At 39.7% G+C, this 25,828-nt stretch overlaps 1 protein-coding gene across 1 annotated transcript in view; it reads right to left on the bottom strand.

The window, feature by feature from the left end:
• The window catches only part of LOC149221599 (sec23/sec24 transport family protein), a 177,259-nt gene that overhangs the window by 139,362 nt on the left and 12,069 nt on the right, over window positions 1-25,828 (bottom strand). The window contains exons 3-7 of the mRNA XM_089385149.1: window positions 2,674-2,727; window positions 2,380-2,552; window positions 2,026-2,212; window positions 1,709-1,854; window positions 1,468-1,622 (exon numbers count right to left, since the gene is read on the bottom strand). Coding sequence (XP_089241275.1) covers window positions 1,468-1,622; window positions 1,709-1,854; window positions 2,026-2,212; window positions 2,380-2,552; window positions 2,674-2,727 — 715 coding nt within the window. The remainder of the gene's footprint in view (window positions 1-1,467; window positions 1,623-1,708; window positions 1,855-2,025; window positions 2,213-2,379; window positions 2,553-2,673; window positions 2,728-25,828) is intronic.

Below are 25,828 nucleotides of genomic sequence, written 5' to 3' on the forward strand. Positions count from 1 at the left end.
TTTAACAGGGGACGCATAGCCCATATTGAGGGGAGATGACCAAGAGTCCCTCTTTTGGGGAGTCGCGTCCCCCACACTGGGGAAACGTCCCCCCTACGTCTCCCCAAAAGGGGGACGTGGGGAAACGTTTCCCCAGACGTCCCCTCGTCCCAGGTGCGTGGGGTGTGAGGGGTGCGCGCACCCGACCCTGGGAGACGCGTCCCCGTGGAACATTGACATTTTGCTATATTCGCCCTTACATGTACATACATGAGAAAGCTTTGCATATTTGGTGTTTAACAGTTTGGGTTTACATTGACGTACATAAATATATATTGTTTTTGTTAAAATTTGCACAGGTTGTGTATTTTTGGATCCCCCAAAAGGTTTTCTTTTGGAAAAAAGAAAGTCACCATTTCTTGCTTTAATATTTTATATTTTACACAAACGGATTTTGATCTAAAAGACAAATTATGGTTAAACTTTAGTCTATAGCTACCAAACCTAGCAGAATTGCTAACCTGAATGACCCACCAGCATATCTAGTCAAGTTGACCAATTCCTCCAAATCTTGGAAAAACCTAGTCAAACCTGGGTTGACTAGATCAAAACTGCCCCAGTGGGAATTACTCATAAAATCAACTCAGACTCAATCAAAAATTGCCACATTTCATGCGACTTGCCAAATCAAAGCAAAGTCAACTCACCATTGCATCTATAAAGGTATTTTGAAGAAACTTATCCATTCTAGAATAAGCACAACACTTTCTTAACCATGAGAAAATAAAAATATGTTACCAACTTTGTAACCCACCGATTAAATTTTTATATATCAAATTAGATCTCTAATTTCCAAGATAGTTCACCTTCAAGATGTATATATCTCCATTTACCAAGACAATTCACCTTCGAGATGTATATGATCTACATAGATCTCCATTTACCAAGACAGTTCACCTTTGAGATGTATATGATCTCCATTTACCAAGACTGTTCATCTCCAAACTGTTGTTAGAATTCTTAATTAGTTTTTTGGATGCTATGTAGATAAATGAAGTCTCTGTTAATAGTGGTCATTTTAGCAACTATAAATGAAGATGGTAAATAATTAGGTCAAGAAACAGATGTAGAGCATTTATCCAAGGCCAGTTTTCGATTGTCAAGACTCAAAACAACCTTCCACAGAATAGTGAGGCTTGACAAGAGTGTTTATATATCAACTAAACTGACCTTTCTAGAAAAGGAAACATGTCAAAACCGTATTACAAACAAGTTTGACTGTTCATTTTTTGGTAGGTTGGAGATCCACACAATAACTCAAATCATAACAAAATCACTGGAAAGGTTACTAGCATTCATTTCCATAATAAAAGATACTACAATTAGTGAGTTTACAAAACAATATTCGAAAAAAATAAGGAACTGACAGAAAAAAAATAAAGCACCAATATGGAAAAACTTATACAGTAACACAGGCAAATTGCTTACAAATCCTGAGGAAGTGTTGAATCATCAGTGCTTGAATATAAAAACAACGAACCACCACTTTCAATGCTCAAAAACTTGAGTGAAGCCAAGTCTGTGTATTCATTTGTAACAGCAAATATATCAATGCAGACACCTGCTTGAACAGCCACAGCAGCCTGTGAAATGCATATCAGTATATATTGGTCTTAAAGATCAACATCAACCAACTTTGAAAACAAAAAGAGATTTGAAACAAAGTTACCAGATCCTTGTAAAATGGAGTCTGTTCTGGAAGCAATGCACGGTCTGCATCTTCACCCTTGCTGGCATATTGCTCACCATAGCGTCTGGTGTCCAACTGTCCAGCTCCGTAGTCAGGGGGGCCAGATAAGAAAGAAAAAACCCTTGCTGCAGAAATTTTCAAAATTTGGGTTACCAACTCTATCTTGGTGTCTATCAGATTGGGTGAAGGGTTAGTTAACAACAAGATGAATGAAGTGGATGTCCACATATACTTCGAATGTATGAAAATTCCCAAGGACAAAACGCCCACAGACACATGGTTTCGAGTAAATATACCTAATGCAAATGTATTTCCATACTCTGATCCTAGATAACTGATAAGAGCATCCATTGCCACTCCAAATCCTCTTCCACCCAAAAGAACACCATCCATTCCTTGTCCTGCAGCTGTAGTTCTTTCCCAAGAGGTTGTTGGCCTTAATGTTTCTAATGCTGCTGCAATGCAGTCTTTGTAATTCTCGACCTGGGCAAAAGAATCAAACCAGTATTGTAGCTCAAGAAGTTATCAAACTGTCAGTGATAAGTTTCACATACCAATAACTCAAGCAACTCTTACAACTCTATTTAAAGCATTACAACAAAATAATAAATAGCTTTCACCGAAAAAGAAACACCTATCCTTACTCATACAGGAGCTAAAAAAGACAGCAAAGGCATTGCATCTTCCAATTCTATAGGTACTCGTCCATCGATGTCTGGAGGAATGAAAATGTGCTTCACAACTGGAACAGGTCCCTGGACATCATACAAGCCTATCTTGTGGCTAAAGGTAATCAGTCCAAACAATGATCCTGGTCCTAGAGCTGCAGACAGGGCATAGACAAACGTGGAAAATGGGTTAGAAAACTTTCATGGATTGGTCTCTTACAAAGAATGTTGAAAACTTGAAACATCAAATCCCCATGTAATTTTCAATTAGCTTACCTTCTAATGCTGCAAGCAGTGCACTCTTCACAAGCTCCAGAAACTCTTCAGAAGCTGAATAAAATTTCAAGATGTTAGAGAATACATTATGATTTGAAATTCATTAAAGCCAGAAGCTCAACTAGTTCCCTTTAGTAGCATATGTGATAGAGAATAAGAAGATATTTATTAGGTGAGGTGATTAATAGAACAAATAAAGAAGCAAGGCCACAAAATTGTGAAAAGATAAAAGAGGAAGACTATTTTTTCTTGAAAGCAGCAAAAGACAATGACACCAGCAACATAATCAACAGAGCGTGATTCAGAAATGAAAGGAAATGATGAGATGTGCCATTCATAGTTTCCATGAAGAAATCTGTTCAGTGTTCCATATCCATTGAGATGCTGTCTTGAAACTTGTGCTCTATATTTTATTATTTTGACACTAGGCCCCCAATCCTTGAACAACACAGTTAACATGACAAGGAAGCTTCATGGAGACAAACATCTATCACACATGGAAGAATGCCAAGAACAAATTATCACCCAACATATCAGAATGAAAAGCTCCAAAGCAACACTTGTATCACTAGAAATAATGCACTTAGGCAAATATAAATATTAGGGACATTAGTTCTATAAAATGGGCAGCATCACACAAGGTCGCACCCATTGCTGGCTGTATTAGAGAGATCATAAAGGGGTTGCATGAAAACACTACATGAACTTACAACAGCCATCAATCCTTACAATGCACTAGTTCCACATGCCCAACTGCAACATGAGAAAATATGGCATGTAATAATAAAAGTATTCTAAGTAATTTCACTCTCACCCCACCGTATTGCTTTATATTAGTTGATCATTAATCTAGCTCTATGGCAGATGAAAATGGTTTAAGCTGGCATAATGGCACCAAATCAGTGTTGCGAACATCCATCTAACATTCCAATTTTATCACGAAATCGCAATTTTTCGGCCTTTACAATGTTTTCCGATTTTTACAGATATTTTGATGGTATCTTAATTTTGCTGATTCTTACTGATTTTCTCGATTTTTATGATTTTTTAGTTTTCCGGACCCTTGCCTATTTTATCCCAATGCCGATATTTGCAACATTGCACTAAATGACCAATGTAGCAATGCGATGGCAACAACCAATGGCTTAAAGTGCACTAGTACAGTGTAAAATTCCACGTATCAAACTATTCATTAGTTTAAAATGCAAGTACCAACAATTTGTTCAGTCAAAGGCCACAGCCACTAAATTTGACAAGTTCCCTAATGGGCCTAGACAAGCCTTATATTATCCTACAGCAAACTCAAGCCTTTTAGAAAATAATTAGCTTTACCAACCCTGATCCAATCCTAAGACAATACCTAAATGCTTTTAGTAAACAATTAAGGATTCAACACCATATATGCAAGTTAACATAGGCCTAATAAATCATTCATAGCACAGGATTGAGGCACAGCATCTGTTATCTTAAACAATTATTAGAAGCCCAGGACACTGCCAAGAGACCCTCACACAAAGTCTAAAATATTTATCACATGGGCATTATTAGCTCCCAAACCTGCACTGCAATGTTACAAAGTCCTTTAACAAAGAGCAACCCTAGGGGCACTTAGGAAGGTTGGCCATTGTTAACTCGGCAACAATTCCACTCACTGGAATTTACCAAGAACAGTGACTATCCAATTGGGTTATGGAATCAACAACTATGAAACAGAGAGTTTGAATCTGATGAAGAGGCATCATAGGCTATTAACAATATGCTCTAACTAACCACATGGATCAACTTCAATATGCGGAAATGAAAGGAGGGCCCTTCCAAAGAAGCACCTCACAACTCTTACAAAATAGACAATGTAAAGCCCCTGATCACTAATGACAGTAAACTGATAGCAATAATTGCCCCTGATCACTATTGAGTATTGACTGTAAACTGATAGCAATAATTGCCCCTGTTCACTATTGACTGTAAACTGATAGCAATTTGAATGATTTTCTTGCAGGTTGACTGTTTTGGATTTTGGCAGTTGTAGTGTCTATGAGTTTCTTGTATATTTTGAATGCATGCAGACCCTACTTCTAATTACAATCAGAACAATCACATAAACTCGTAGCAAGGCCAAAATGAATTTGATTTCAATGATCAACTTTGAAATACATGACTGGAAATGATTTTTTGATGATCGAGTGATGGGGTCTGAAGCTGCCACCCTCATCCGGAGTCTTGTGGCCGCTCAGGCTATACTCAGACTTGATTAATTTAATAGAACACCAGCAGCCTGCATGATGTGATTTATTGACTGGTCTCTCCTAATCCTTTGAATTCTCTACTACAAACTGGCTGCTCTGATCTGTACCATTGCCCCCAACAACAGTCTAGATAATTCCTGAGTGACTGGTGTGGAATTTCTTCAGCTGATTGATTCCCGTCCTTGTGATCTGGGACCCCTAAACAAGTGCTTGCTGCCACAATTTCGAGTAATGACTACAGGTTCAGCAGGTTCCTGAGGTGTGACCTGACTCTATGAGCCCGCAACAGCAGATCCACTCCCTTATTATTTAATATTAACAGTCACCGCAAATCAAAGGATCGGCTTGCACTCACCTGCATTAGGAACAGTCTGCCTGTAGTATCAGTGTGGCTTGACAGAATGGGCGTTCCCTCTTCTTACATCTGTTACAGCCTCCTCAAATCTCCCAATGGCCGGCAAGTTACCTAAGCAGTCACCACGAGCTCATGCGACTAATACCCAGGCTGTGATCAAACCATTGTGAACTGGTTTCGACCTGCGATCCAACATCATGTGCCCCAGCTACCCACATTTCATCCTTGCGGTCCTCCTGCGTGCTGTTCCTGCACCCGATGTGGCTACAGCCAGCCGCCTGAGCCACTGTGTACATATGCAACCGTGTGTGTGCAGTTGGCCACCTCGTGGGCACTGGGTAGCTACAGTCAGTAACCTGTGCCACTGTGTATCTATACAGCCCATCCCCGCACTGCTGATCAGTGCCTCTCCAGCATTTACAAACACTCCTGAGAGGCTGCTCAGCTCCCCCAGTTCTACACAGCCCATCCACACTTCCCCTCCTACGCACACAGGTGATCAGGATGGCGGCCCTTTCTCACTGCCTATTAATCAACTCGCAAGGAGTTAAAAGAATCCTCCCATGAACAAACACCCTCCAACAGGCTTGCACGAGTTAGCAGAACACGGCCAGATCTGTGGGCTGAAACCAAAGGCTCCCTAGCAATAAAATTTGATCCAAAGCAACTCTAGCACTAACGATATTATTCACAATAAAAATTAATAAGAGACCTAAGCGATCTCTTCTCCAACCAGCTAGGGTGGGTGGATCATCCACCAAAACTAGTACTCTCTTCAAGGGTTTTCGTCCAAGGAAGAGTTGAGGCACAAAGCTCTCCAACCCAATCTCCAAGAAAAAAATTGCACAGTGATTGTTAATTTTTCTCAAGTCTTTTGCTGTTATAATTACTTAACACAATATTACATTCAATTGCTTTCACCACTAAACAGTTAAGCAATTATAGACAGAACAGTAAATAACAATGAACAATAAAAGGCAGCCATGCACAATGAGACAGAGATTTTTGGTCAAAGACCAGGGCAAAACCCCACAAGGGGGAAAACCAAAATCAATCTTCTTCTTAGGAGATATTCATTCAATATTCAGCTGAGATACAATCCAATTTGTACATCAACAAACCAGTCAAAGTCTACCCTTTGACTTTCCAAATCAACTAAGTCAAATCCAGTCAAAAGAGAGAAAATCTGCAATCTGTTACCAGTCAACAGTCTGGTCAAAGGGCCAAATTTCAGCCTCCTGCAGCTCAGTCAACAGGCCGAAATTCGACCTGAAACTCCACAGAAAATTTTAGTCCAAGCCTGTGGTCAACGCAGTGAGAAAGATTCGGTCAATGCAGCAGAATATTCCCAGTCAAAAATTCAGTCAAACAGAGTCAAAGTCTTCCTACAATCATCAGCCTTCCAATACAGTCAAACCCTCGGTCAAACAGAAGCCAAATAGCCTGAGTCAACGAAATTCAAACAGAAGAAAGAGGCTGGTCAATGCTGGTCTGAAACGTCTCTTGCTCCTTCGCACGTGTGGATTGACTTGTGCAAATTTCAGATGAATTGGTGTGTGACGATGATCCAAATGAGCTCAACGAACTCATATTTTTATGACTTAGGAAGTGGCTTTTCCACATGTGGGGTCGACTTGTCCTTCTTGAAGTCAACTTGGTCAAGGTCAAAAATACAAGTTGTCTCCACTATTTTGCTAATGAAAATTCTGACCGAAGCTGCCAACTTCAACACTCTCTCTCAGATAGGGAGGAATTCTCGGCTGCACCATAGATCTCATCTCAGAGGAACAATGATGTCTCAATCCGTAAGAGAAGAATGACCCACAATTGACGATAGGGGAGATCAATTTACCACAACCAAATCCATGGAAGTCACATATGACCTTGGTAAAGATCACACACCCTGTGTCCACTCATTGATTCTCACCCAACTTGATCCTCACAGATCAAGTGGGAGAACAACTGCATCCAACACCTAGGGGAGATCGTTTTACCACAACCCAATTCCATGGCACTGGCATCCGACCTTGGTAAAGATCAGACACAACTAAGTCTCCTCACCCACTAACTAGATGGGTGCCAATCCCAACAAGCCTAACTATCTCAACATGGCCCTTGGTCAATAATGACACGAAAGTGACTTGCGTATAGGATGCATACTGGGGCATGTACTGAACCAAGTCCATCGCTCCAAGGAGTACCCTCACACCTAGGAGCTACTCTGCTCATCTGCCCGCCCTCACCAACTCCATGGCTGGTCGAAAGACCGGGGGAAGAGCATATGCTCAATGCTCTCAATCAGCAACGTTTCCTCTCAAGGAGGAACACGTTCTCCTGCACTCCAAGTTGGTCTTTGAAGAATAAGAACTTCGCTTTGGGCGATGGCTTGATGAGAATGTTAGCAACCTGCTTATCTATCGAAATGTGTTGGAGCCTCATTGCTCCTCTCTGTACCATCTCCCAGAGGTGGTACCTGATCTCAATGTGCTTCGACCTGTGATGGAATATTGGATTCTCTGAAAGTCTGACCCCGCTTTGATTGTCACAGTATATCACAATTGTATTTGGCACATGATCAAAAAGCTTTGCAATAAGCTTCCACAGCCACACTGCCTCACAACTAGCCATACTAGCTGCAATATACTCTGCCTCGACTGTACTGAGAGCGACAAATCTTTGCTTCCTGCTCATCCAGGAAATCATGGCAGATCCCAAGCTAAAGCAGCATCTTGATGTGCTCTTCCTGTCTATAACACTCCCAGCCCAATTTGCATCTATATACCCATGTAGTCTCAAATCATCACCGGAGACATACCTCAGTCCATGATTGATTGTCCCATGCAGATATCGCAACACATGTTTTGCGACCACCCAATGAGCATGCAAAGGTTCCACCATGAACTGGCTCAAGATATTAATAGCAAAACATATATCCGGTCTAGTGTTGACCAGAAACATCAAAACCCCAATCAGTTGTCAGTACATAAAAGGATCCGCTAGATCTGGTTTCGAAGCTTCACCACATAACTTCTTGAAATTTGTCTCCATCGATGTAGCCATGGATTTGCAATCCACCATCCCAAATCTCTCCAAGAATTTGACAATGTATTTTCCTTGGTTGAGCAAAATATCTCCTGCCTTCTGCCACACTTTTAAACCCAAGAAATAGTGCATCAACCCAAGATCTTTCATCTCAAATTCAGAGGCATGCTGCCTCTTACACTAGATGATCAGAGGCTTTGCTCCTGTCATGAACAAGTCATCAACACATAAAACCAAAATCAAAGGCATCCCTGATGTTGTATGTCCTGCCTCTTGAAGAGTAGTTTTCAACCAAACAAGCCTCTTCCGATTTTTGGAACTATTACTTGTTGTAGAGGCTCACAAGGACCTTCAACATCTTGTTGAGTAAGTCTTGATTCCTAATCAGCATTGTCCCTAGAGATATCCTCAAAGATAGAAACTTCTTCTTCATCACAGTCAACTGGAACACCCTTCGATTTCTTTTAAGCTATGTTTTCATCAAAGATGGCATCTCTGCTTACCTCAATTCAACGATCCTCCTTGATATAGATTTTGTATGCTTTAGATGAAGCACTATACCCAACAAAGATGCCCCTTATACTAGTAGGATCTAACTTCTTTTTTTTCCTTGGGTACATGAATGTAAACTGGACACCCAAATATACGAAGATGATCCACACTTGCCTTCTTTCCTGTAAACGCTTCTTTTAGAGTCATGTTGTTGAGGATCCTATGAGAACTTCGATTATGCAAGTAAACAATTGTCATACATGCCTCACTCCATATGAATTGAGGAATATCATGATCGTGCAACATAGCTCTAACACATTCTTCAATAGTACGGTTCTTCCTTTCTGCAACACCATTGCAGAAAGCTATTAACTCTTTGGAGGTGTATTCTCCACCATTATCTGACCTTAGAATTTTGATCTTTCTCTCGGTTAGGTTTTCCACTTCATTCTTGAACTCCTGAAACTTTTTGAATACCTCATCCTTATTCTTGAGGAGATATAACCAAGTCTTCCTTGAGTAATCATCAATGAAGGTTACATAGTATTGATGCCCACCAAGAGACTTAATTGCCATAGGTCCACATACATTTGAGTGTATGAGATCTAAAATTCCTTAGATCTAATTTCACTACTTGCAAATTGTTTATTTACGTTCTTGCCTAGAGCACATCCCTTACAAGTCCCTTCATGATCTTCCTTTATTTCGGGGATGCCATTGACCATTTGACTCAGAGATGGCAAAATCTTAAAATGAAGGTGCTTATACCTTCTATGCCATAGTTCGGAAGGACTCGCTTCTAAGTGAACTAGGGCTTGAGCTATAGGTGTATAGAGTATACAATGTACCCTCTCAAACCCCAATCACTCTTGCTTCATTAATACCAAAGTCTTTACCCCAAACCAAAACCTTGCCATCAACAAAAGCAACTCTATCACACTTATCCTCTAGACAAGAAATAGAAGGTAAATTTATCTTCAAACCTAGAACATATAAGATGTTGAGGTGAAAGCTTCCACTTGACTCGAGCTCGAATGATGTAGAACCAATGTCTTTCACTAGATAGCTCTTGTTGTCTCCAAGTTCGATTGAAAGAGATGAAATACCCTTAATAGGGTTTGGAATCGACTGCATTCTCTCGTCATATGTCTGGAGGCACCATCGTCAATAACCCATACATTTTCGTCCTTGAACATGTCGGATAAAGCAGAAAACAAACTTCCATCTGCTACTTCTTTTGCGAGCTTGAAGATGATATTCAATAGACAGTTCTTGATAGATATAGTGATATTTCCAAGGTACTTGAAACCCTTCCACATAACCCTTGTCATAGAGCCAATTGCAATGTGATCTTCAGTGTCCTTCTTGAACCTTAGCTTTGAAACCATGTTGGCAAATCTAGAGACTTGCATATTATAACTTATTTTCCTTAACTTGATAATTACTTGTGATGTTAGATGTTCTTTAATTACTTGTTTAATTCTGTTCATCAAGCAATTACCAAAACAAAAAGATCATCAAAAGACAAAGTACACAAGATATAGGCTCCAAGACAAGGCAAAACCCCTCCAAGGGGAAAACCCAGAAAAAAATGCTTCTCTTCTTTAGAATCTGCTTACAAAAGAGACTTCCAAACCCAAAGACCCAAGCCAACAAACCCTCCAAGCCACAAGTCAGACCCTAGCAAGAACTTCCTTGAGACAGCTTTTTAACACTTCGATATTGCCACGCTGCTACTACAACTTCGACCCCTGCTACAGAACTTTGGATCTGCAATTTTGGCCCCTTCAACTGCTTCAGAATTTCAACCTCTTGTAGCTAACAGCTTCACAAACCATAGCGAGATACAGAGAAAGATAATCCTTGACAAACTTCGACTTCAAATCTTCTTCTGTGTGCTCCAGCTACTCTTCTTTCACCTTCGCTATTGCAGATCGAACTAGGTTGAGCTCCCTTCTATTTATAGCATTTCTTGCTAAGATACCGGAAACGGCTCCCTAGCAGGCGAAAACGCCGTTTTACGTATCAGATACGTATTCACCCCAGAAACGGCTAAAAAACGTTTTTGGTGATTTGGATACGTATCAAATTTTTTTTTGCCGTTTTTCAGGCGTTTTCAAGGAAAAAACCTCCCGTTTAAAAAAAATTGATACGTTTCAGAAAAACTTAAAACGTATTTCGAAATTTTCAAAACGTATCTGCAAAATCGTGATTCGTATTTAAAAAATTTCAACACATTTCCTGACTTTGTCGCTATCACTTGCTGTCGGGAACAGAGCTTCAAAATCTGGCATTTTAGGTTTTGAAGTTTGAACTTCACTTTACAAATTACGGCACGGTTTTATTATTCAATGTTCATTCTAGTTACTAGTATCACTATCTACCCTAACCTAATCCCTAAACGACAAGTCTGAACTCTGAAGAGCGCTGACTGCCGCCGTTGAGTTCACTGCCCAGTGCCCCCGCTGAGAGTTTCACTCCGTCACTGAACTTTGGAAGTTTGGATTCTGGAACTGCTCATTGGAGTGACTGAAGTTTGAACCTGCCGGCATCGTTGGACAACTACAAGCCTACAAGGTACACAACTTATCAGTTATCACTGATCAGCGTCTATTTTTATGATTTTATCGTTCGATTCATCTACAGTTGTGCATGCCATACTGCAGTTTTGCATCTTATTTAGCATGATTTTCAAAGCTATATTAATAGCATTAACATATAAGAGCTGTACCAAAAATATCGACTGCAGTCCCTGACATATATAATAGCTGTATGATGGTCCTGGTTATACTTGTTTGCCACAATTGTTTTTCATTTTGATACGAACAGAATCAACAGATGCTCATGCTCATTGCTGAGACAGTGAGAATTCACCCTTTTTTGTTTATTGTATTCTAGCAAAAGTTCTTTAAAAAATTGGAGTTTTTAACCTGTGTACTTGTCTGCCCTTCTAATATCAAACATGGCATTGTCTTTAAACTTTAAACCTCCCAGATTACTGTATCCTACATTTCAAGCTTATGGTGTCCGTCTTTTTAAGTTTTTATGTGATGATTGAGCTTGTACTATGGACTTGGTCAACACTAACAGCCATGAGGTTCAATGAGGTTTGTCAATCCTCAAAAATTATTTTAGGTTCGTTGAATCTGAACATCATGATTGAATTTCGTCAAAGTTGATCAAAGTCAAACCTTGTGACATGGGGTTATGGTTTACTTTATGGTTATTTGTAGAGTGTAGAATCTGTAGATATCCCTGAAAAGGAGTAACAGCCACAGGTGTGTCACTGTGTTGTTCTTTTAAATGCAGTCGTATACAACTTCAAATAGTTATCTGATATTTAATTTGTTTTAGAATATTTCATTGGTCAGGGATGGGACCTATGGTGTTCGTGGTCACCTACTATGTCACTAGATAGTAGAAACAAGAAACAGGAAATGAGGACAAAACCAGAAACGGGGTCAGACGATTTTGGGGAATAAGAAATGTGCACATCCCCAGGCATGTGCAAGTCTGTCATGCATATAAAATTGATTACTAATGTAGTGTCAACTGTCAAGACGGGAATGAGAATGAGAACAGGAACGGAAATTGGAATGAGAAACAGGTTTCCAACTTGAATGTTTATGCCATATGGCATATGTTGAAAGTTGAAACTTGAATTGATGATGATGAATCATGAATCATGATAGATCATAGATGATAATTTAGATTCTGAAATATGAATGGTAATATGAATTTTTTATTTTTAATATATATATATATATATATATATATATATATTTTAATATATTTATTATGTGCCGTTTCCTGCCGTATCGTATCCAGATATTTTGAAAATTTGCCGTATCCGTTTCAAACCCCGTACCCGTATCCGTTCCCGTATCCATTTTCTGGTAACTTAGATTTCTTGAGGGTCGAATAGCCCTCCCTTAGGCCGACTTGTCCTTTCTCTTGGGCCAACTTGGTCTTGGGCTTATCCACGACTTTTACATGACAAAATAAATATTTTCCTCCATTGCAACGAGTCCAAATGGGACTATGACACATGACCAATATTATTCTTTATCCTAGAAAGACCTAGAAGACCTAAAAGCACGAAGAACATGTTTTTTACTCAAATAACTTTACAAGCTCTGATACCATCAACAAGCTTGTAAATCAACATGGTATCAGAGCTATGGTCATGGTCAATGGCAGTTTAGAGATCACTTATACATCTTTGAAGTATTCTCAGTGAAAGGTTTTGTTTGCATTTATATTGAAGAGCAAGTCAAAAGGATTCAAAGGCATCTTAAAAGGCATAGTGAGACAGTTCGGTCTTTTCAGAAAATGGGTAATCAAGCTCGGTACAAGTTCAGAAAACAAGAAAGGTCAATCACTGTGTCGGAGTTCAGATCATCTTAGGCATTGATAAAACAAGTATAGCAAACATTTCAGTAATGACAAGTTCAGATTAAACTCAGAAAAGGAGTTTTTCGGTATAAATCACAGTCATGTTATAAAAGAGATTTAGAACTCAGTGATGCATGGTTAAAGCACTGATATAAGGGCTGAAGCATTGCTATGATATATATAAGATCGAAACAGTGAGAAATTTCAGTTTATTACAGTGAAGAAAACTCAGTCATCACAGGACCGAAGGTTTGTGAGTATGGATAATCATTGTTTGGGCTATATCCACAATACCATTCTACAGTGTCATCATTAAAGAATTGTGTCACTCCTACAATAACGAAGATTAGGATGATACTACAAGTTTATGGACACTATTGCTATGTGTTTATCACCCATACAGAACCAAAGTATAAGGCACCTTAATGAACTGTGTCATCACATAAAGAATCTGAAGTCTGTCCTATGGAAAATGAAATTGATAGTCCAAGGAACCAGCTTGAAGAAAGGACTCTTTGAGGATCTGAGTACAAGGAACCAAGTATTGTTACTACAACAAGTCTAATAGGTTATCAAATTAGAGGTATGTAATCACAAGGTACGTATGTTCATGAGTTTTTAGATTTGCAATATATCTAATATTAAATGATCCTTGTTTATAGCTAGACTAGGATAAAGATAGTACCCCTAGATATCATACATATTAGAACCTTAATACTTGTTTTCTAGAGTTTTCAAATAATATAGGATATCAAGTAAAAGTCCTATTGTTGATTAGAAGAATGCACAGCTTATCATAAGATTCCATCCTCCATTAATCTCGTAAAAGATCTAACTTGAGAAACTAAATCATGTTCTTGGTATCACATGTTGTGCTTGCAAGTATGTACTACAAGTATAAAAGATCATGGCTCAATGCAAAGAAGACACTTCAAGGAATCCTTCCAAGGTTTGTCAATCTCCAGGTATGTCTTAAACTATACACCTTACAAAAACTCCCTTAATATAAAAAATATGTTCATCTTATTTTTGTAATTTGTGTTACATTACTCACATTGTTATGTCTAGTTGTATTGAATCCTAAGGATTCTTGTTTTGAGTGATTCATCACTTGATAAATCTACCCCACTCATATTCTTAATTGACTTTATAGAACCCTAGATAGGGTCTCTGGAAAACCCTAACCTAAGGGTATGATGATGTCTCGTGAAACAAAGATGACTTGATGGAGGTAGTCTCAAATCTAAGTTGTAAGGGTCTTGGTTGTCTCATTTTGAATCTATTGAAGGAAGAATTTTCACTGGGTTTTCCCCCGGAGTGGGGTTTTCCTTGGCAGCGCGCCTACATCTTGTGTACTCTTTTGTTTGTTGCTTGGCATTAGTCTTGATGATAAGAAAAGATAATTAGAAAGAAAAAATTAATAATAATGAAAAACATCACAAGATAACATCATAAGAAGAGAAATCGTTTGACTGCCACCTCTATGGAGAAATGTCAGATTGTCATATCACACATACTTTACAAGCTCTAAATCGGAGCTATAAATAGCCAATCATTGTGGCTCATTTTGATCACAAGCAACTCGCATCTTTGGTGAGATGATTTGATCTAGTTGCGGCTCTTATGAGACCTAGCTGAAGTTGAGAAGAGGACGAATCTTTTTGTGTGCTTTGGTCTGGACAGCTAGTCGAATTTATGAAGATGATTTTGGGCTTCGTTTTGGTACATATCTCTTTGCGGTTTTGGCCGCAGGTGTAGGGTTTATGTTGGAGAGGGTCAAACGCTAGAAGGAGGTCATTAAGAGCCTAAATTGGTCTGCTAAGGGAGGCTGCCAGGATTCAAGGTATGCACTAGGATTTCCAAGGGTTAGCCGAAATTCTAAGGAGCTTTCTGGGCAGGAATTCGTGACAAATTCTCTATGATATATCATTGTGGTTTATGTGTGGACAATGGTCCCCGGACCCCATGTATGTGAAAAGAAGTGTCGAGTTACCTTAAAGGTTAGCGAAAAAGGGTATCGCTGGAAAGGAAAGGTCAATGGAGGTCTTGAAGTGGTTTGGAGGCAAAATTTGTGAGACTGTCATGGGTTGTATAGGTGCCCTAACCACAGCCGAAAAAATACACAATGTCATGCTACAAATGACAATTGGATGAGTCTACAACTTGAGGTAAGTTGGATGGTTTTTCATGCTAATGTTTTAAGTTGATGAGGTTCAATATGATCAAATTAAGGAGCAGCCTTAGATCAGATTACTTGAAGGACTGTAGAAGCCTACTTCAAGCCCTAAGTAAAGAGGTAAAAAGGGCAAATTTATCATGGTTAGTTTGGGGTTCTAATGATTGATCTTTGAAGAGTTATCAAGCTTGATCTTCTGTGATTGGTCAGTGTTCTTGTTCTTGTAACAGTATGATATATAGAAATTAGAATGAATCTTCAATGATGTATGGCAGTATTGTTATCTTTAGTGATGTAGTGACAGTCTTATTATGACAGAGTTATTATAGCAGTGTTCTTACCTACATTGATATATATATGGTGATGCAGGAGCATCAAATGAAATAAATTACCTTTGACCTGACTGGTCAAAATTATTTACTAAAGGGAGTTGGACCTCTTAAATGTTCTTATTTATTATTTGTTTGTAAAAGTTATTGGAGTGCCTAGATTAAGAGTGAAGTGAGAGTTTGTTAGCTTAGGTGTGCATTAGGCCAATTAAATAGGGGTTAGGTTGTTTGAAAAATTCAAATTTAGAGAGGAGCATTAAAAAAGAGAAAAACTCATTTTTGAGGGGGGTGCTGAATGTAGATCATGTCAGTAAGGGCCAGAACAATTTTGGGTGTTGTGATTTTTCTTTTCTTAATTGATTCAGTGGAGTTTCATGGTGTATCTGATATCATCTTATGTCAAGAAATTGTTTGCTTCAATTGATGAAAATCACTGTGTTGTAGTTTTATGGTGGAATCCTGTAGATTGATATCCAGTAAATTGTGTATCTTTGAGAATTTTGCATCCAAACAAGATTGATCTCTAGATCTGCTCAATGATGTGAGTATTTTATCCTAATTGCATGTTTCCCAATGATAGATCTAAGGAATTCTCGAATTTCCATGTTTTTTCTTGCTTGAAATCGCCCCGAGAAAACAAAACCCTCAGTCACATAAGGGTCACACCGTGGGTCGCAATTGAAACAAAAAGGTCGCACTAGAATCAAAAGGGTCGCACAGCAAACAGAAGGGCTGCGTCATGGGCCGTGCCTGCAGCAAAAGGGTCGCGCCTGAGACAAAAAGGTCGTGCCAGCCTACAGAAAGGTAGCGCCAGCCTATAGAAGGGTCACGCCAATTCAAAATTGTGTTTTTAATCAACTTTTAGGAGCCCATTTCGAACTTTGATTGTTGGGTCAAGTAGCCCCGTGTGTCTACTTTCTGTTGAGTCATCAAACTCGACAAAATACCCAGGGAAAGGCCTCCAAAAATTGAATTTGCCAACCTCACTCAGAAGCACTGTGTCTGGTAAGAAGTTTTTGGAGACAGAAGTTTTGAAGAATAGAGTATTGGCGGGTCAGCCTGCCATCATTTGGTATCAGAGCAAGGTTTAGAGTATTGTTCTCAGAACTTCAACAAATATGCCACCCAGGAGAGGAGGAGTTGGCATAGGTCGGGGAAGACCTGTAGCCAATGCAGTACTTCTTGAAGAAATTAGACATCTTCGCACAAGAATGGAGGCAATGGAAACTACCCAGAGAAGAGTCCCTAATGAGGGAGATGCCAGTGCTGAAGAAGAATCTTCTGAGGAAGAAGAAGAGGAAGAAAGTGAAACAGCGAAAGTTCTCAAGATGTTCGCAAAAGCAAGTGGAAGACCAAAGGTAGAAATACCTTTGTATGAAGGAAACCTTAATGTGGAAGAGTTGATGGATTGGATTAGTGCATTAGATAAGTATTTTGACTATGAAGAGGTCGAAGATAAAAAGAAGGTGAAATTCGCAGCTACCAGATTGAAGGGCCATGCAACCATCTGGTGGGATGAGCTACAAATATCCAGAGAAAGGAAGGGAAAACTCAAGATTAAGCAGTGGGATAAAATGGTGAGCAAATTGAAAGGTAAATTTATGCCCAAGGATTACCAATTAAACCTTTTCAAACAGTTACAAAACTTAAGACAGAAAGGGATGACTGTTGGAGAGTACACAAAGGAGTTTTATAAGTTGAGCATTAGATCAGGATATACTGAATATGACATGGAAAAAGTAGCCAGATATATCAACGGATTGAGATGCGATACACAAGATGAAATCAGTCTGCTAAGTTTGAAGACAATTGAAAGTGCCTATCAAGCAGCTTTGAAGGCAGAGGAGAAATTGTTGAGGAAGCAAAGTCAAAAGAATAGAGGTAAAAATCCAGCAAGAGGAAGAGGAGCTTCCAGACCAAGATTCCAAAACTCTCATAATGAAACAGGAGGGACCAGTAATCGACCACCAAAGAGAGGAAACTTTGGCAAAGGAAGATTTGGACCTAGAGGTAGAAGCCGAGGAAGGGAAATTCGGTGTTATACATGTGGAGAATTAGGACATGGGTCATGGGACTGCCCTCAAAACAAACCAGCAAATCCAAGTAATGTAAATATAGCTGAGACAAAGGAAGAAAGTCCTCAGGTCACGGGGAAAGAAGAACCACCTGAAGTAAGAGAGTCTTTATTGTTAAAAAAGGTATTGCTAAAAGCAGAAAAAGAAGCCAATGAACCAGCTCAAAGGAAAAGTATATTTAGGACCATGTGCAAGTCTAAAGAAAAATGTTGCAAGGTTGTGATTGACAGTGGGAGCATTGACAATCTTGTTTCTACAGAGATGGTGGAGAAATTGGGTTTGGTTAAGATGGTACACCCTACTCCCTACAAAGTGTCCTGGTTGCAAAAAGGACATCAGCTCTTGGTGACAGAACAGTGCCAGGTAGATATACAAATTGGTACATATAAAGATGTGGTATTGTGTGATGTAATGCCAATGGATGTGTGCCATATATTATTGGGGAGACCTTGGCAGTTTGATAGGAAAGTTGTTCATGATGGTAGGAGGAACACATATACCTTAGAGAAGGATGGGAAGAAGCATACATTGTTACCTTTGAACGATGGAGCAGACAAAGGAACGGTTGGGGAAAATGTTTTGATGATTAGTGGAAAAGAATTGTTGCGAGAAGTCAAGAAGGAGAAAGAAATGCATTTTGTTGTTGTGGGTAAACCCAAGGTAATTTTGACTTCTACTAATTTAGATAATTTGCCTGTGGAAATTAAAAATCTACTAAATGATTATGTCAACATTATTGTTGATGAATTGCCAAGTGCATTGCCACCAATTAGAAGTATCAGCCATCACATAGATTTAATACCTGGTGCGAGTTTACCAAACAAAGCAGCATATAGGCTAACTCCTCAGGAAAATGAAGAAGTTGGGAGACAAGTGCAGGAGTTGTTGGATAAAGGACTGATAAAGGAGAGCCTAAGTCTGTGTGCAGTACCAGCAGTGCTTAGCCCCAAGAAGGATGGTGAATGGCGCATGTGCATCGATTCCAGAGCAATAAATAAGATTACTATCAGGTATAGATTTCCCTTACCACATATGGATGATTTGATGGATTGCTTGAGTGGGTCAAAGTATTTTTCTAAGATAGATTTGAAGAGTGGATACCATCAAATAAGGATTAGAGAGGGGGATGAATGGAAGACTGCGTTCAAGACTAATAGTGGGTTGTATGAATGGTTAGTGATGCCTTTTGGACTCACTAATGCACCAAGTACATTTATGAGACTGATGAATGAGGTCTTAAAAGAATATGCTAGAAAATTCGTGATAGTTTATCTTGATGATATCCTAATTTTCAGTCAGAGTAAAGAAGAGCATTTGGAGCATCTTAAGTTGGTTTTAAATACTTTACAAAAAGAGAAGTTGTTGATAAATTTGAAGAAGTGCAGTTTCATGAAGAAAGAGCTTGTTTACCTGGGATTTGTAGTCTCAAAAGAAGGTTTGAAGATGGACCCAGAAAAGATACAAGCAATTTTGAATTGGCCAACTCCAAGGAGCGTATTTGAGGTAAGAAGTTTTCATGGTCTTGCAAGTTTTTATAGAAAGTTTATAAGAAGCTTTAGTCAAATTTGTGCACCGATAGTTGAAACAATAAAGGAAAACAAACAACCATTTAAGTGGACAGAGGCAACAGACTGGAACTTCAAACTGTTGAAAAAGAAGATTACTAAAAAACCTGTTTTAGCCCTACCAAACTTTGATAAAACTTTCCAAGTTGAGACTGATGCTAGTGGGGTAGCAATTGGAGTTGTACTGAGTCAGGAGCAGAGACCTATAGCTTATTTTAGTGAAAAGTTGAATGAGGCCAAGCGGAAGTACTCATCCTATGATAAAGAGTTCTATGTTGTTATTCAAGCTTTAAAGAAATGGAGGCATTACTTGTTGCCCAAAGAATTTATTTTGTATTCTGATAATCATGCACTACAGTTCATAAATAATCAACCAAAGTTGAGCCAAAAGCACACTAAGTGGGTGGAGTACTTACAGAGTTTCACCTTCAAGCGGTAAGTCAAATAAAGTTGTTGATGCTTTGAGCCGAGTGAATTTGGTTATGCAGGAGCTGAAGATTGGTGTTTTGGGATTTGAAGAAATGATTAACATGTACAAGGAAGATACAGATTTTAAAGAAATATATGCAGTTGTTCAGAATCCCGTGATTCATAATAGAAGCCAATGGTTAGACTACCTAATTCAAGGAGGTTTGTTGTTCAAAAACAATAAACTGTGTATTCCTAAATGTTCCATGAGGGAAAATTTGATTAAAGAAAAGCATAGTGGAGGATTGTCTGGACACTTTGGGCAGGATAAGACATTCGCTCAAGTGAATGCTTTTTATTATTGGCCAAAAATGCAAACTGATGTCAAAAAGTTTGTTGAGAAATGCAGGATTTGTCAACATGCCAAAGGAAGGAGCCAAAATACTGGGTTATATCAGCCATTTCCAATACCAAACAGGCCTTGGGATGCGGTCAGCATGGATTTTGTTTTGGGTTTGCCAAAGACTCAAAGAGGATATGACTCTATCTATGTTGTTGTGGATAGATTTTCGAAAATGGCTCATTTCATTGCTTGTAAGAAAACTAGTGATGCAACTCATATTGCTAATTTGTTTTTCTCAAAAATTGTAAGGTTACATGGGTTGCCTGTAAGTATTGTTTCAGACAGAGATACTAAGTTCGTGGGACACTTTTGGAGGACTCTATGGAAGAAGTTAGGTACAAACCTCAGTTTTAGTTCAGCGAATTGCCCTCAAACAAACGGGCAAACTAAAGTGGTGAATAGGAGCTTGGGAAACATATTAAGAAGCTTGGTTTACAAACATCCAAAATAGTGGGATTTAGCACTTGCTCAAGCTGAATTTGCTTACAATGATACTCCTAACAGGAGTACAGGGATGAGCCCATTTCAGATTGTTTTTGGAATGCATCCTAGAGGAGTATATGAGCTTAGATATTTGGGAAAACAAAAGATAAGAGTGCAAATGCTGAAGAATTTGTAGAACAAATGCAGAAATTGCAGGAGGATGTCAAACAAAGGTTACAAGAATGTAGCAAGAAGTATAAACAATGGGCTGATGTGAAGAGAAGAGAAAAGAAATTCCAAGTGGGTGATTTAGTTATGGTTTACCTGAGGAAAGAAAGATTTCCTATAAGGACTTATAACAAATTAAAAAAAAGGATAGGACCTAGTAGAATTTTAATGAAGTTTTCCTCAAATGCTTATGAGATTGAACTGCCAGAAGGAATTGGAATATCTATTATCTTTAAGGAAACAAAGGCAGAATCACAAGATGAACCTGCAGATGAGGAAGTTCAAACTCTAAATTGGGAGGAACAGATGCCAAGGACAGGAAAGAGAGAAGTGGAAGCACCCTTGGAGAAGCGAGTAACAAAGAAAACTAGAGGACAAACATATTATCAGTATCTAATCAAATGGAAGGGACAGCCAATTGAAGATGTTAGTTGGATGACAGCATCGAAGTTAGAGAAATATCAAGTGAATCTTGAAGATTTGATGGAACCTTCTTTTCTTCCCCAGGAGTCTGATGCAGGAACATCAAATGAGATAAATTATCTTTGACCTGACTGGTCAAAATTATTTACTAAAGAGGGTTGGACCTCTTAAATGTTCTTATTTATTATTTGTTTGTAAAAGTTGTTGGAGTGCCTAGATTAGGAGTGAAGTGATAGAGTTTGTTAGCTTAGGTGTGTGTTAGGCCAATTAAATAGGGATTAGGTTGTTTGAGAAATTTGAATTTAGAGAGGAGCATTAAAAAAGAGAAAAACTCATTTTTTTGGGGGGGATGCTGAATGTAGATCAGGTTAGTAAGGGCTAGAACAATTTTCTGTGTTGTGATTTTTCTTTTCATAATTGATTCAGTGGAGTTTCATGGTGTATCTAATATCATCTTATGTCAAGAAATTGTTTGCTTCAATTGATGAAAAATCATTTTGTTGTAGTTTAATGGTGGAATCCTGTAGATTGATATCCAGTAAATTGTGTATCTTTGAGAATTTTGCATCCAAACGAGATTGATCTATAGATCTGCTCAATGTTGTGAGTATTTTATCCTAATTGCATGTTTTCTCAATGATAGATCTAAGGAATTCTCGAATTTCCATGTTTTTTCTTGCTTGAAATCGCCCCGAGAAAACAAAACCCTCAGTCACAGAAGGGTCGCGTCGTGGGTCACATTTGAAACAGAAAGGTCGTGCCAGAATCAAAAGGGTCGCGCATCAGACATAAGGGTTGCGTCGTGGGTCGCGCCTGAAACAGAAAGGTGTCGCCAGCCTACAGAAAGGTCGCACCAACCTACAAAAGGGTCGCACCAGTTTAGGATTGTGTTTTTAATCAACTTTTAGGAGCCCATTTGGAACTTTGATTGCTGGGTCAAGTAGCCCCGTGTGTCTACTTTCTGTTGAGTCATCAAATTCGACAAAATACCTAGGGCAAGGACTCCAAAAATTGAATTTGCCAACCTCACTCAGAAGCGCTGTCCCTGGTAAGAAGTTTTTGGACACAAAAGTTTTGAAGAACAAAGTATTGGCAGGTCAGCCTGCCATCATACAGCAATGATCAGACATTGTTGTATGGCATAGCAAAGATGCATGGCATTGTCCTGATAACAGTGAAAGTATGGCATGTCAATAATACATGGCTTTGTCCTTATAGCAGTGTGACATTGTAACACCCTCCTCCCACGTCTACCCAAGTAACCGGCCAACCAAGGTAAACATGTGACGAGAGGCTACTATGATTGGATTCAACCTCCTAGGTGACCTTAAGGAAATGGAATCAACGGAAACACATCATATAGACCTTTCGCATTAGCTATAGGACCCCTGAGAACCATCCCAACACTTTTTATAACCAACCCCTGGGTCCCACTAAGGTTTTAGACCTTTAGACGCTCCCATGCTATGGGCATGACAACGTCCAAGAGGCTCTAGACGCTCTCATGACAGGGCATGCCAGCTTCCAAGGGCTAATTTACTTAATGTTGTGCCAGTGTCCATGGGCAATTTTGCTCAGTGTTGTGCCAGTGTCCATGGGCTATTTTGCTCAGTGTTGTGCCAGTGTCCCCAGGATTTGAGCCACTTTTCCAGGCCCAGAGCCTAGGTCACTGCCCATAATTGAATGACACCTTCAGAACAGAAAGATAACAATGAAACAATGATGCAAATGCAAATACTTGAACAAGCCCTTGACTGGACCCCTACTAGCCATGACAAGCATTTCGTCAAACATATCACAAATATGTAATCTACAGGTGTAAACAACAATTCTAAGCATAGGGGTCTCATACTCATCTGAGAATTGCTAAGAGACATTGATGCCTCAACACATTAGCTGCAGTTTCATCGATTAAGTCATAGATACATTGTTAATTCATTTACAAGTAAAAACATGATGAGAGCCATACATAGCTACTGTCATAAAACATATACATAACCAGCATAATAGCAACAGAAATACCAAGGAAATCACAGCCATATGATCCACATATAAACCAGCATAATCCTCATAGAAATACAAGGAGAGATAACCTCATATTAATGATGCAAAATCCAAACCCGGGATGGGACTACCACGTTCTACCCGACCGTAGAATGGCTGAGCCAAATCTCTCTTCAGCCATCCACCCACGTGCCATATTTCAAGCATGAATGTGGGATCTCATAGAACACATCAATCCAAAACCATCCAAGGCGTCCAAAGGCCATCCACCTCAACCCATCAAACAGTGAATCCAGCTCACTGTCAGACATCACAAAACCATCATCAGATTGGTCTCTACCCAAGCTTTCCAAGGCTCCAGAGTGTTTGTTCCAACCAAGGCTTCCAAGACTAGTAACTCCACCCACCTAGAGCTTCCAGAGTGTTTGTCCAACGATGGCTTCCAGGACTAGTAACTTAACCCAAGTTGTTACAGGGCTTCATGGAACTAGTAACTCAACCCAAGCTAAAGGAAACATGAGAACCAACCAAAACAAAACAAGGAAATAAATCCACAATCACCATGGCTATCCAAGAAATGGCAAGGCTAGGCAAATCCACTATCAATCCAAGCAATCCTCCATCCCAGTGACAAATTATGACCAATAAACCACATGCATATGCCATGCATGCCAAAACTAGTGAAGAAAACATACATGCAGCTCGATACCTACAAGAAAAGCTCGTTATAGTTGTTGATCCCGATGTCCTCTTGTGCTTTCCTGCTCTTCCTTTGCCTTCTTGCTCCAAAACTCCAAGTATGCCACACCCTCCAAGAGTGCTCCAAGAAAACTCTAAGTGTCCAAGAGTGAGAGAGAGAGAGAATAATGAGAGAGCTCCAAAACTGAACTGACAAAAGGTTACAAACTGATCCTCATAGCTACTTTGACGGGTAGTTGGATCAAAGTGTGCACAGGTGTCAGCTCTAGGAGGGAGTTGTGAGATTGTTGCAGGAAACAGCAGTGTTGCCGAGTGAGTTGGCTAGACATGGAGCTTGAGTTCAACATAGAACGGGTTGGAGATGTGGTCTTGACTGGTTTGGTGACTAGATAGGGTGGGAGTTATAGTGGATTGATGGAGAACTCAATGCATAGCAGTATGTTGAGTGGCGGATTACCAACACTATTGATGGATTTCTATCGACTTGTCAAAGTAAGTTGAGACAGCTTAGATACCTTGGCAAGGAGTGTTTTGGCATGGACGAGGTAGCTTCATGTGGATTGCAGTGTTCACCTGCAGCTCACCTTGAAAGGACACAAGTTCAGCTACAACACTTTCTAAGATGGAAAGCAAAGTGAGCCAAGAGCTGGTTGTGTAGGCTCAGAGGGAATCTGGCTTTAGAGAGAGTCAACGGACTCATAGGGAGAGTCGGTCGCCCACTGGAAGTCTAACCTTCAGGTTCAAGAGATAAAGTGAAGTCTTCCAAGCCAAGAAGGAAGTCGTGATCATGCAAGGAAGCCATGCACCATGCAAGGAAAGTCATGATCATGCAAGGAAAAGTCATGGCACATGCAAGGAAGTCATGGGCATGCAAGCAAAAGTTATGGCACATGCAAGGAAGTCATGGACACGCAAGCAAAAATCATGGAGTTGGAGGAACAAGGAAAGTTGTGGCTCAAATGACCCTGTTGGATGCTCTGAAGCAGGAGGCTTCTAGAAGTATGGTGTCTTCAAAGACCCAAGTCTTCCAGAAGGATGTGGTTGTGAATTAGATTCAAAGGCAGGGTCACTTCCTCACTAAGAGGGAGTGTTGAATTTTGGTAGCTTGGAAGGTATTTCCAAGTGGAAAAGCCTTTTGGGGCTTTGTGGGCAAGGCACACAGGAAATGAATTTTGGGGTTTGGGGTTCTGACCCAAAGTGGGTGGGCTTTGAACCCAAGGAAATGAATTTTATATTATAATTTAACATTGAGTGTTGAAGTGGGGTCTCTTGAAGGGCAAAGAGGGTTCCCAAGACACTTAAAGGAAAAGTATAAGTATAGGCCAAAAGAGAGGCTAGAAGACAAGTGAGAAGGACTTTTATTTTATGGAGTGTGAGGAGGCTAAAGTGACCTAACCATAGCTAAGGAAGGAAGAAAGCAATAGGACAAAGGGAAGAGGACAAAGGACAACCTTAAGCTTGCCAAGAGAGGCCACGGCAAAGGACAACTAGTGGCCGAGTTCTATGGCCAGAAGGTTGGCTAAGGATAAGGTCTATGGACAAACCAATCGTCTCGCAAGGGCATCTACTAGCCTAAAGGAAAGTTGCAGCCTAAAATGGAGGAACAAGAGATGGTCTGTATTACTGTACAAGTCGCAAGGATAGAAGGCCTGGTTAAGGCCATCCACAAGCCAAGAGGAAGGGCTGAGCCCTAGTAAAGGGTTAGCCAGCAGGTTGGAGAAGAAGCCACTAGCCCTGGAATAGGCCGTAGCCACAAGGAGGCTACCCGCAGCTAAAAAGAAGTCACTGCAGCGCAGATTAGTAGGCTGAGGGCCTGAAGTTGTTAATTTTAGGCAACAATGGTATTTAAGAGCAATTTTACTTCAATTTCTTTATTAGCCCAATATCAATAT

This window comes from Pinus tabuliformis, chromosome Q (genome assembly GCF_031772625.1).
Source record: "Pinus tabuliformis cultivar Carrire ecotype Pingquan chromosome Q, CPIR1, whole genome shotgun sequence".
Classification (NCBI taxonomy): domain Eukaryota; kingdom Viridiplantae; phylum Streptophyta; class Pinopsida; order Pinales; family Pinaceae; genus Pinus; species Pinus tabuliformis.